This window comes from Agelaius tricolor, unplaced genomic scaffold (genome assembly GCF_023055355.1).
Source record: "Agelaius tricolor isolate 1412-34295 unplaced genomic scaffold, bAgeTri1.0.p SCAF_9, whole genome shotgun sequence".
Classification (NCBI taxonomy): Eukaryota; Metazoa; Chordata; class Aves; order Passeriformes; family Icteridae; genus Agelaius; species Agelaius tricolor.
Window position 1 is genome coordinate 30236156 of NW_027269269.1, and position 12684 is coordinate 30248839.

The window sequence follows — 12684 nt, forward strand, 5'->3', positions numbered from 1 at the left end:
TATCAAGAAAATAAAGAACATAGAATTAGGTGCTCCTCAGTGAGATTCTGGGTTTTTAAGGATGATTTGTCCTGCAGTCATCCTGGTAGAAACACAGTGAAAAATGTAGGAGTGGGACCTGTTGTGTCACCTTGGAATTACCACACTCATCTTTTCCTGCATGCTGAAATCAACACTTCAGTACTCTTCTGGCTGGCCTACTCAACATACACATGTCATTTAACCACTGAGAGCAGTATTTCAATGCAGTGCTGGCAGAAAATCATACCCTGAAAAATGATAAGGCCTTAATGAAGAACCAGAAAAAGGGTAAGACCTGCCAGAAACAGGGTAAGTAAGGCCTTAGTACAGATCTTGTCAGCTGTGAAAACTTCACAATCATCCTAGTAAGAATGCTTAAATGTGGATCAAAGATGTATTTTTCTGAAGTCCTACCGTTTAAACAAATAAAATTTAACACAACTTTATAAGAAGTAAGTAAATACAGATCAGCTTTAAACAGTAAGGGATTATGAAAAAGGCACGTCTTTACATTACCAAAATGGAAAATGTTTTTTTTTAATGGGAAGTTCCAGGGAAATTGATGTGCTTGATAGTATTTTACTTTTAAAAAATCGTTATTTATAGAAAACCAATGGTTACTTGAAGAATATTGGGAAGGAACAGAATGGCATCTAAAATACAAGTGCCAGTGGGCAGGTAACGTTTTGGCCTGTTCCTCCCCAAAGGCCTGCAGCCTTTGCGGACCAGCTAGAGAGCGACTGGGGAGGGCGTGACCGCCGGCCACTGAACGCCGAATTCCCCAGCCCCGACTCCTCTGGCCGTCTGTGCCGAATCCGACAGAGACACAACATTCTGTACATCTCTGTCTGGAGCTCCCCAGGCCGGAGAGCGCCCCGAGGCGCCTCCTTGCTCTGCGGCGCCACGTCCTGCCGGCAGACGCGGGCCTGGCGCCCCGGCAGCGCCGTGCGCCGCAGCCAATGGGAGCCCGCGGCCAGCCGACGTTGAGAGGCAGAACAACGCCGCGCGTCGCGCCTGACTTGGCGCCCAAAGCCAGGACTTGGAGGCGGGGTGATCGGGCACTCAACACCGCCAGTAACCAATCAGACTATAAAGCCAGCCCACCGCGGATTCTTATTGGCTATAGTGCCAGAACTGATTTTAGCAACAACCAATCGGGCGCGGCGAAAGGGCGGCCGTTTGAATTGGGGCGGGAGCGGCCGGCCGCGGTGTGCAGAGTGGAAGGCGGCTGGCGGCGGGAACGGTTTTTCGTTATGGAGTTTGATCCCACGATGCAGGAGGGGCTGCGGCGCAGCAGCGCTCGTTTCATGGCATCCATGACGCGCATCATCGAACAGGTGAGCTATGCGACCGGGATGGCCGCGGGTTCCGGGCGCCGTCCTGAGGCGGGCGGGGAAGCGGGGACTGAGAGCAGCCGTGCCGTCTGTGCTGGCCCGCGCACTCCTGTGCCTTGGCAGGAGAGGGCTGGCAAGAGCCAGGTCCCGGGATACAGCCACAAAACGGACACCTGGGACTGCCCGTGCTGGATACGCGACTTAGTTACAAGTGCGAGCTGACTTCACAGTGTCCTTAACCCCGACTAGCTTGCGTTAGACGGGGGATTTCCAATGAAACTACAGAAAGTGGGGGACTCCGTGAGTCCCTCTCCCTTGGGAGCCGTTCTGTGTTTAAGGTGTGGGCATGGTCCTCCTCCGTGCATCCCCGTTTATCCCGGGATGCGTTCTTTCCCGTTCGGGAGATGTTTTGTGCCGCCGCTGGGCTAAATCTGGCACTAGATGGATTTTCTCGCCTAGTGGCACATCGGATATTTTTACATGTCATGAGCTGTTGGTCTTAGCTGTGGGTTGCTTTTAGTTTCTACAACAGAAATTTGGGTGAAACTGTCAGAGAGCGACTTAACTGCATTTTAAAACTCTCTGGAGCCCTGTTTTGGCAGCGCGTATGCCTTAGGTTGAATGGCTTACGCATATAATTAAAATACACCGGTTTCTTCTAGGAGTTAATATTTTCGGATTGCTGACATACAGTTTTGGCCAATAAAACAGCATAATGATAACTTCATGTTTAGGGTAAAAGAAAAAATTGTTCTAATAACAATACATAAAACAGACATTAAAGATATTACTTTGATCGTTTGTTCTAATATTTAATGGTTCTTTTTCTTTAGTATAGTCATCCCTTTAGGGATGACATACTGATTTCCATGGACTCTTTGACGTACGATACACCTGAGGGTAAGAATTCCTTAAAGCTACATTGTTTACATACTGTATGTGTAGACTTAGTAAAGCATGCAAGTGTTGTCAGCTGCAGAATATTTAAGTGTGACGAATACTGATTTTTTTTCACTAAGATATGATAAATCATATGTAGACTTAGTATAGTACCAAGAGTTTACTCCTATATGCATTATTAGTCTATCGTGTGCTCCATTCTAGATAAGACAATGGTTATTAGCAAAGTTCATGGTATAAATGTGTAATGTTTGGATGACTTGAAGGAAGAAAAGGAATGCAGACATTAGCAGGAGTTGATGTGCATGAATGGATTATGTATTTTCATCTCAACTTAATATTCTGAATAATGCTATGATAAATTACTGCTGTGCCAAACATCAGAGTGGAGTAGGTAGACAGTGTTTTTAAATTTTATCTACAAACAGACCCAAGCTTATTCGTAAAGACAAATCCACTATTCCTGTTAGCATAAATCTAAACCATGTGGCCCCATGACAATATTTATCCCGGTTTTTTTGTAATGGTTGATCAAAATTCTGCAATGTTGAAAGGTGGATCCCGCCCGGGCTCTGCGTGAGAGAATTGCTTGTTGTGAAGGCGAGGTCCCCGCCGGCTGCATTTCGCGCCTTCTCTTCACGTGGGCACCGGCAAGGAAAAGCCGCCACCGCCGCCCTGGCCCCTGTGTCTGCAGCGCGGCTGCCTAGGAGCGGCCAAGGGAACCGAGTTCATTGTGAGCCCTGCCAAGATAGCAGCGGCCCCGGTCGCCAATTCCAGATGCGCGTTCCCGGCCACGTGGCCGCTCCCGGCGCTGGTCTCGGCCGCGTGGTTCCTCGCCGTGCCTGACGGACCCGCAGCACAGCCCTGCAGGCTCCACCAGGAAAGGGAGCAGCACCACTCCTCGGAGACCACAGAGATAGAGAGCCCTCTCAGTTTTTCTGCTTCTTAAATACATTGTCGTAGAGGCATTACCAGCTTCTCTAATTGGCTTAGCAGCATGCCTCTTCTCAGAGCCAGCCAGCAATTAGTTTTGCCAGGCACAGGAGAAGCTTTCGGCAGCTCTTCCCAGAAAATCACTTCCGTGACTGGCCTTCTCCCTCTTCACCTAAAATCAAGTCCCATAAAAACTACCACATTCATGAATTGCCGTCTCAGTTTTTATAGCTTACTGGAGAGATCGAGGAAGTACCAGTTGTGCACCAAAGGTTTTTACAGACTGGCAGGCTTGCATTTCATACACGTTATCCAATGGGAGAGGGAGGAAGCATTCATAGAGTACTGTAATAGACAGCTTTGCATTGGTGAAGGATTGGTTATGCTTTTGGGTTAGTGATCTCTGTTCAAAATGGAAGGAATTATGGATCTTGGTCCCAAAGAGCCTTAATTATGGCTTTAACTAACCTCAGATACCATGGAGTCTGCATTCATCAACTAAAATCTAGAACCTAAAATCTTTTGCCTCTTTTCTCCTCTTGGTAGATTATGGGGCTGTAATGCTCTTTGGATTTTAGCTCAGTCTTGTTAGACTCAGCGTATGTGATGATCTTTTATGTCTTGCTTGACTTCTCAACTTGAATTGCCATATTCTCCTGGTTTGTTTTCCTTTAAATTTTTATTTCAGCAAATGTGGTAGTAGACAGTTCAGATTTGCTAATGCTTTGTTATTGTGTAATATGTCGTTCCCAAATGTTTGTTAGAGTGATATTCAGTATAGATGGTATTATGATAAGTGGTAATATTATTGCTTTTTGTTTTTTTCTAGGACCTAAACGATGGGACCATATGTCAAGGAAAGACGTTAAAACCTGGAAGAAAGGATTTACGGTATTTAATAGTACAGTCCTACTGTGCAGCCAAAATGCAGCAATATTTCTTTGTGGATGTATAGATAGATAGGATTATATTCTAATTTTGCCATGCTATATAATATTTTCAGAGGTATTGAGGAGGTCATCATCTGCTTTATAATAGAGTTTTAGGATAGTTTAAGATGCTTTCGATGCATCTAGCTAAAATGGCTGACTATTTATCATTGGTTAGCACTTGTAAACCTGGAGAAATTTTTTTTTTCAATTGCTATCTGTTGGGAGTGTGTATTTTTGGAACTCATCAGAATGTATTCTGTGCAGTTATTGCATTGAATCAATTTATCTTTGTTCAGCCAGTCAGCTCTTTGATTCAGCAGGGGTTTCTGGTTTCATCTTTAGTTTCTGTTTTTTTTCTCTGTGAAATAATGCCAGATTAATTAAAGAATCTTTGCAGTCTCACCAGTCAGTGTGTCAGGTAAACCCATGGCCAGTATGGCGTGCCTTGGCAGTACCTCAGAAGCTGTTCTGAACCCCACAGAGTGAGGGCATGAGGAATGAAATTCAGTCTGAGGCAACATGAGTGGATTTAATGGAGACCAAAACTGGGGGAGGCTGTATTTAGGGTTCCCTTTCCACTCCTGGTAATGCCTCGTGCACAGTCTACTAAGCATTGCTGCCCAAGTTTCCCAACCAAACCCATAAAAGACTGTGAGGGAAATTCTCTGTCTTAGCCTCTTATGTGGGCACAGGTATGTTCTTGCAGTGACTTTGGCAGTAACAGTAAGGGAAAAAGTGAATGATCAGGTAAGTTTCCTAGATACTTGTGGCTTTTCTGGTTAGGCCAGGGGAAACCTGAGAAAATTGAATGGATTTGTACTTGTGGGCTATACCAAAGTAAATAAATACGATGGTTAAAATTATTTTGCTATTCTTTGATTATTCTGACTTTTTTTTGTTTCTATTGCAGCATGTTGGTCAAAGGACAAGGAACACGGGTAGTGGTTTGTTTTTTTTTTAAATCAATTGCAAAATATCTTAATGTCTTATGTCAATCATCTGAAAAACTTTTATTTGGAGCACAGTAGGACAAAGCACTGCCTAGCATGGTCTTCCTCCATAGCACTGCCAAAAAAGTTTGTCCATACGGTGGTCAGACACAGGCTTTGAATCAGCTTAAGAAATCTGAATGTAGAGCTGGAAAATAAGGGTCTGGTACAAAAAGTTTCAGATGGTCCTGACCTTTACTTCTTGTTCCATTTGGCTAATGGGGCAAAGTAGTACAAAAATGTGGCTATAGTCTCTGATAAAACATGGAGAGAAAGTTATGTTTTTTCAAAGATATAGTATTTCAAGTTTCTTAGAATAAATATTTTGCTAATCTTTGCAAATCTACTTCATGGTCTGAATATCCTAGAAGCTCTTACAAAAAGGAGTTTACGTGGTTGTCTTAAATGCTAGAAAGACTTGATCTTATTAATTTTAAATTTAGTGTCCTCCATTTCAGATGACCTAGAAAGGCAGAAAAATGGGTAATAGGTGTTTTGCAGCTTCTGATGTTACTTGAGAAAAGTATTACTTTATTTCAAGTCATCCTAGGGAAGAAATTTCTAACTAAATATTCAAGGGTGGTAACCAGCTTTCTTTTGAACAAAGTAAGCCTGCATAGATTTGTATTTTCCTGTGTATATTTATATATTCCATAAAAATTAGAATATTGCAGATTTTTTCCAGCTTAAGAAAACCATTGCTCTGGCTTTGTTTAATTGAAACACAAAGACACATGAAAGCATTTGAACTGTCTGGTTTTGGTTGCTGTTAGCCTTAAAAAAGGCGAAAAATTAAACCAGCCCATACACCTTAAACCCTCAACCCAAAAAAGATACATCTGACTATGGATTATTAAGGCTAATGTACGGATTTTACTTACGCACTTACTCTTAAGTAGACCTAAGTGTTTTAAATTAGGATACATAAAGGTTTGTGCTATTAAGTCTAAGCATTAAACAACTACCTATCACTGGACCCCTCCCCTTAGAATATAACTAGTGTTGTTTTTTTCCAACTCACAATTCTGCATTTTGCTAGATTTGAGTTTTACTATTTGGGTGGCATGTCCAGCACCCTCATAGAGTTTTACTGATTCAAATGACAGTCCTTTGAGTGGTGGGGTTTTATTTTTTCTCATATATGGCAGCTCTGAATGAGGGAGGACCAGGTATGTTAAATTTCAACCTGCCAGAGAAGTGATATTTTTGTCATATATTAGCCACATGAATTGGCTTTTTTTCCTTGCGAGTATTTTGGGAACAAAATGGGCTTTGTGGTGTTTCATAGACCTTGCTCAGTAAGGGATTTCAACTGGACACTCCTTTATTCTTCTGATGCCGTCTGTTCCCAACCCAGATAGGTTTGGAAGAGGCACTCTTTGGCTTCTAAAAGAATATGTTGTTAAGGAAGTATTACAGTAGTGTTTTGCAAAATCATGAGGATTAATTTCCAGAGAAGGTTACAACCTTAAGCCAGAGCCTTCGAGTTATATGCTTGTTGAATTTTATGAGAGAGTGGTTTTGTAGCCACTGGTTGGAAAATTGTGCTTTGAATAATTATCAGTGGTCTGTGTCCAAACTTGGGGCAAACATGGCGGTTTTTCTACAGGACTTGTTCTGTGCACTTTATTGGTTAAATACTTTATTTAAGTAATGAATGGAAGAGGGAATACCCTTAATGAACTCTCAGATGATAGCAGGTGGGGTTGCCCATTGAGAAATTTGTTGTCTGACAAATTTGGGCTAAAACGGAAATTTCTTCAATTTCATGCAAAGGAGTTCAAAGTAGTAGACTTACTTTGGAATAATCAAATGCTGAAGAGACAATTTTGAAAGCTGCTTGAGCCAAGCAAGGCTATCGCACTCCGCTGTAAAAATAGGACACACCATGCTAGAAGATATGCGCAAGTGCCTTGAACGTGAAGCACACAAAACCGGTTTTCTGCGCTGTTCAGCAGTGATAAAAAGTGTGCTGGAGTACTTTGGTTTGTGTTTCATTATAGTGTGATTGGCCAGAGGGAGTCAGAAAAAGAAACCAATTACTAGAGCCACTGGTGATAGGACGTAAATAGAGGGAAAAATAAAAGAAATTGAAAGCAAAAATAGCAAGAGAGGCTAAATATTATGAAAGTAATAGACCTTTTTTTTTCCTCTCCCATTCATGCTACGAAATACCAGAGAAGCAGAGCCGTGATTTTGAAGATGAGAACTCAGCAGAACACCAGGTATGGGTGCTACATTGCATCTGTTTTGATGGAGTGTTCCAGGCCAGGCTGGGTGAGGCTTTGAGCAATCTGGCCATCACAGAGGGGTTGGTTCTAGATGATTTTTAAGGTCCCTTCCAACCCCCAACCATCCTATGTCAGTCTCTTTGGGAAAAATGTATTTATGTAGTCAAAAGCTAAGAAATCATTTATGAGCAGATGGTCCTGTACCAGGATATCTGGACTGGTTTTCAGCTGTATTATTAGGGTTATTTTGGAGGGGGAGAGAGAGCAGTTGGATATGGGCTCTTCACCACCAAGTGCCTTTTTAGTTAGGCAATATGTGAGTCTAACTTTTTAAATTGCTATTTGTAAAATCTGTGTAGTCTAGAATAGCTTCTTTTGACTCAAAGTAAGTGTGTGTATAGACTTGTTAATAAAGGTGGTGTGATTTGGTCAGAATTTGTGGAATACACCTGCGTTTGTTTCACAACCACCACCACCCCCCAAAAGCTGAGCATGTAGTGAAAGCAGAAAATTCTATGGGCTAATTAATATAGTTTAAGCTACCAGGTATTAAAATTCCTTTCATGTGCTTTTAAGGAATCTTCTGAGAACTCTGGTGCAGATACATCTGATACAGGTGGGTTTTTTTTCATTTACTGCTTATCTAACCTTTAATTAGCTTTGTTGAGAAAATTGAAGATAGTGAGGTTTTGACCTTGTATTCCCAAATAATTATTTGATTGCATTAATTAGTGGGAACTGCCTTTGACTTGTTTTTAATGTTTCTAACCGGTATTATTCAACAGTTTGAGCAAATGAAAGCTTGTAGTGTTTTTCGTAGATTCGGCTATGGCTAGGCAATAGCCAGCAGCTAATGGCTGAAAGGGAGGTTGTACTAGAGTGTGTTTAGCTTGGGGTTTAAGTATTCTGGTAATTAATAAGCTTGTTCATCTACATAGCTGACTCTAAGGATGGCAATTTCTTCCCTGTTGAGGGAAATGTTTCCTACAGTCATTTGAGAGGATAGTTTCAAATAAGCATGTGAATGATAAAATAATTGCTGCCAATTTAGAAAGCACACCCTTTTTCTCGGCCTGCTCAATGAAAGCTAGGAAAAATATTTCAGAGGTGCCTGTAGCTTGGCTTCTGTAACTTCCTTTGCCTTTTGCACTTGTGGGATAAATGAGTGAAGTGCTTCACAGACTCTGGTATTTTCATAGCAGCATCCAATAAAATGATTATGCGCTTCTCCTCCTCCTCTTACGAATGGTCTGCGAAGCATCTGGTGAGGATTTGTAGAAACCTCTGTGAGTTCCAGCTATCTCCAAATCCTTTAAGATGTAGAAATTAGATTCTTAGGGATATGGGATTTGATTCCTCACCTAAAAAATTGAGTGCACTGTGGTGTTTGGGATGTGTGATGTTTTGGCCTTTGGTAGTTTGGGTTGCGTGTTTTCAGGGTCCGTTTTCCTTGGTTGGGTTTTGGTGGCTTTTTGATACATAAAACTTACCAATAGGGCACACTAACTTAAGGGAAGAAATCAGTCTTTATCTGTTTTAACTAAGGTTTTAGTTTTGGCAGGTGTTTTCCCCTTTTAGTATTCATACAGAATACCTCATACTTCTCAGGGAAGGCAGAGTTTCTTCCAGGTAGTATCCACTATTTTTGTGTTGAAAGTGTGCAAAGCTTGTCTACAGCAGGCAAAAGTCAAGTGGAGCAGCTCTCACCTGGGCCTGCAAGTCTGTCCTTAATAGGGAAAGTTATTAGGATTACCATTTCTTGCTTTCTCAGGAAGTAGCATGGCAGAGTAAATCTAACAATTACTTGTATCCAGCAGGGTCCTATCACAGAGGACTGAATTAATTTGGAGAAAGGGATAGATAAGTTATACCTTAGAGAATGAGAGTGTTTTGGATGCACCTCCTGTGAGATAGCTTTCTGTAATAAAGGTCATATTTTTGAGAGAGGAAGGTGGAAGTTGTCTTTCTTCCTCTCTGTTCTGCCTTTGAGGCGCAAAGGTGTTACTGAATTTCCCTTTTGGCCTTTAAGACCACTTTTGGATTCCCTGGAGAAAATACTTTTATTTTTCCATTCTGTGCCATGGCCCACTGCTAACTACTGAAGTGTTCCAGTGATTTGGAAGTATGATTGCCAGCACATTGAAGATATTCTAAAATTAGATTTTTGAGGACTCCCACTTGTATAGAAATCAACTCATGCTCTGATGCAAGCTATTTGTTAATAATTTATAATTGCTGTGATGGGGTCAACCATTGCCTGACACAGGAGTTGTTCCCTTTATCTCGAGAAGCGCCCATTTTTGTAGCAGTCCAGTCTGTTCACCTGGATGAACATGTAGGAAGCAATCTGACAGGTTTGTGCCCAATTGAGCTGGAGGAAGAAGATTGTATGGCAGAAAGAGAAACAGCAATGTAAGAGTAGTATGATGAGGCAGTGATGTGGTAGTATGATAACCAAGATTTCTTTCACTCACGATTTCCAGGGTTATTCTCCTGTCTTTTTCCTTCCCTCTGATGAGTGCAGGGAAGTTCAGAAATCGGGGCTGAAAATGCAGTCATATATTTGATGCTCATGGATGACTGATTTTAGCTAATGATGAATTGGAAGGTCTGCCTACATTGAGGAAAACAATGTTTTGTTGCATTTCATTCACAAAACCACCCACAGAATACCTAAAACTGAGTGACCAGAGTCTGTCTTGTTTTTTCATATTCTCAAGTCTGCGTTATTTCTCACTTTGTGAGTCCTGAGGTGGGCTTGACAACCAAAAGCTACTGAGAGGAAGTGTGAGAGAAAATCCTGGCTATCTTTGTTGGCATATTTAGGAATGCAGTGGGGATTGTGCATTAATGATTAATGAATCTTAGAGAGCCACAAAAGAAAGAGCTTTAAAAATGTTTTACTCTCTGAGATGTTTAATAGAAGTCGTAAAGAACTGATGGCAAACAAGTTTTCTTAACCCTTCTTTGCTCCGCTGAAGTCATTTATGGAGCCACAAACCATGCTTTTCAATTGGAATTGGAATGGAAATGTAATACAGTTAAAAGTTATAGTGTAGAGAACTGTTTTCTAGAATGAAAACGGTGTAGTCAATAACTTGCACAGTGTGTGTTTAAAAACATTTCTGTTTTGAGTTCAGCTATGTTTGATTTAATATTTACCTTCAAATTGCAGGTGAAGAAAGTGGTGACGTAGCCTCAGTAGGAAGAAAATTTGAAGGAATTCGTCTCAAGGTAAAAATTTTGGGTGTCTAATAGAATGTAGTGATTCAATAGAAGCTAGTTACTATTTGAATAGTTTACACATGCCTGATGAGCTGATGCAGTCAGCAGAAGACTTGATATCGTCTGCATCTTAATGCACATTTTTGGCAAGTGAGGGGTTCAATAAATAGCGTCACAGAGACCAATCAATGACAAGTGATGTTCTTGTCTTGCTAATACCACTGGGCCAGAGAAAGGCCTACAATGTATTGCATCAGGAGGCAGCCCTGAGAAGGGCTTTTATAGGTAAGGAAAAAGAGAAAGCAGATGGATCATAAGGTGAAAACACTTGTAAAAGAATGGTTGTTCACCTGAGAGTCTAGCATAAATAGGTAACATGATTGGAAGGAAATGGTAAATGAGCAGTAATGGCTGCCATAACAAAAGCAGGCTGGAATCTTCTGCTGTTGCTTCCCAAACTAGACTAGGGTCAGGACTAGCCGGACTGTTTACAGTGTTGAGGAAAAATATAACACGCACTTTGTGTGTGCAGCCATTTTAATCCTGTGGTTTGCTTCCTCCAATAGTGTTGCCAAAAATGGGATTTACTCTCCTTACTTGTCTATCACTGTGCTGGTGTCTTCTCTCTGACAACAGCTAATAGAATCTGCTTCAGAAAGGAGATTGTTTCCAGTTGCTTCCAGAGATTGCTTCCAGTTTGACTAATGAATGGCCTTTTATTCCAAAATTCTCTTAGGTTTTACATTGAGGGTAGTTGCAGAGTAGACCTTCATTTGTATATGACTTCACACGGAATGTTGGGAATACAAGTAGAGATTTGCAGCTGTAATTGTCAGAGCTTTGTAACCATTTTTCTTTCTTCCTCTTTCCTTTATTGGATTGGGATTTTTGATGGTTTTCATCAGAGGATCTTTTAGGCAGTGTGTGCTGTTCCTCGAATATACTTGTTTATTATCCCTTTTTTAAATATTTTCACAGGTAGTTCCTTCTATGGATTGTGGTGGTGTTTTTTTTGCTGGGGGGGAGGTGGGGAGGCAGATTTTTGCCTAAAATGTGTACATAAAAATAAGTTTATGCAGGTTGCATATAGCCTGATCTGAAGAGTACTTGTTTGCAGTAAATCAGAATAATCATTTTGGAGTTGCCTGTGCCAATAAGTTCCATGTGTTTTAATAATTTTGTTTTCCTTTTAGAATCTGAATGTAGATGATGGCCAAATCCTGAAGAAAAAAAGAGTTCCAGTGGATGTGATATTACAAGGTGATGAGAGAAATATTCCCAAATGGATAACGGTGAGATATTTCTCCTATTCTAAGTTATGAGCTAGTTAGAATAAAATAAAAGCTCTTTAACTGGGTAGCAGTTAAATGCATTTTCACACAACTTCTCTGTGCTTCTCCCATTGTTCTTCTGCTTGATGTCTGTGTAGATATTGTAGGATCTTGGGGTTTTGAGAGCTATGAAATGTAAGAAACAAAGGAAATGTTTTATTAAATGTATTTTCTCTGGTTTTTTACTTTTATATGTTGTTCTTGGAACCCTGATGTGCAGGTTGATCTTTGAGCTGTTAATTTTCCTAAAAGTCTAAATCTGAGCTTTGTAGAGGCTCAAAGAAAAAGAATTAGCTTTGTTTTGATTTGGGGAGTGAGGAAGGTCAGGGTGAAGTGCCAGGATGCAGCTTCTCTTTTCTGCTGGAGCTGCCAGAGATGTGTAGATTACTCAAGTGTGTGTGTGTAGATATAAATCGATGGATAAGTTCTTATATTTGGCGTAGGGATTAGTACATGACGTCTAACGTATAAGTTGAAAAAATTATGAATAGCTTTCCAAGACTAAACTAGTAAGTCCTAAAACTTCCTCCTGAAGTCTTAGACTAGATGTTTTCCACTTTGTCTGAATTGGCTGAGCCCTTGAAGACCATAACTACTGTACATGACCCAGAAGAGCAAGAGGCAAGGAAGTCACAAGTTAGGTTTTGATGATATCTTTAACATGCAAAAAGCTCAGAACATTAGATTGTTTTTTTCTTTCTATGTTTTTCAGATAACAACTCCTCCCAGTTTGTCAAAAAGTCATCGTTCAACTTTGCCCGGACGAGAACTGCTTGGTACAATTAAGT

The 12684-nt window shown here is 40.9% G+C and overlaps 1 protein-coding gene across 5 annotated transcripts in view; it reads left to right on the forward strand.

The window, feature by feature from the left end:
- The first annotated feature begins 1197 nt into the window (after positions 1-1197).
- The window catches only part of HJURP (Holliday junction recognition protein), a 29698-nt gene continuing 18211 nt past the window's right edge, over positions 1198-12684 (forward strand). For 4 of the 5 annotated variants that reach the window (XM_071433465.1, XM_071433463.1, XM_071433464.1 and 1 more), the window contains exons 1-9: positions 1198-1358; positions 2189-2255; positions 4018-4079; positions 5031-5058; positions 7288-7334; positions 7917-7956; positions 10516-10574; positions 11759-11857; positions 12609-12672. In XM_071433465.1, coding sequence (XP_071289566.1) covers positions 1275-1358; positions 2189-2255; positions 4018-4079; positions 5031-5058; positions 7288-7334; positions 7917-7956; positions 10516-10574; positions 11759-11857; positions 12609-12672 — 550 coding nt within the window. In that variant the 5' untranslated portion in view covers positions 1198-1274. The remainder of the gene's footprint in view (positions 1359-2188; positions 2256-4017; positions 4080-5030; positions 5059-7287; positions 7335-7916; positions 7957-10515; positions 10575-11758; positions 11858-12608; positions 12673-12684) is intronic. The other variant, XM_071433466.1, reaches the window with a different exon arrangement.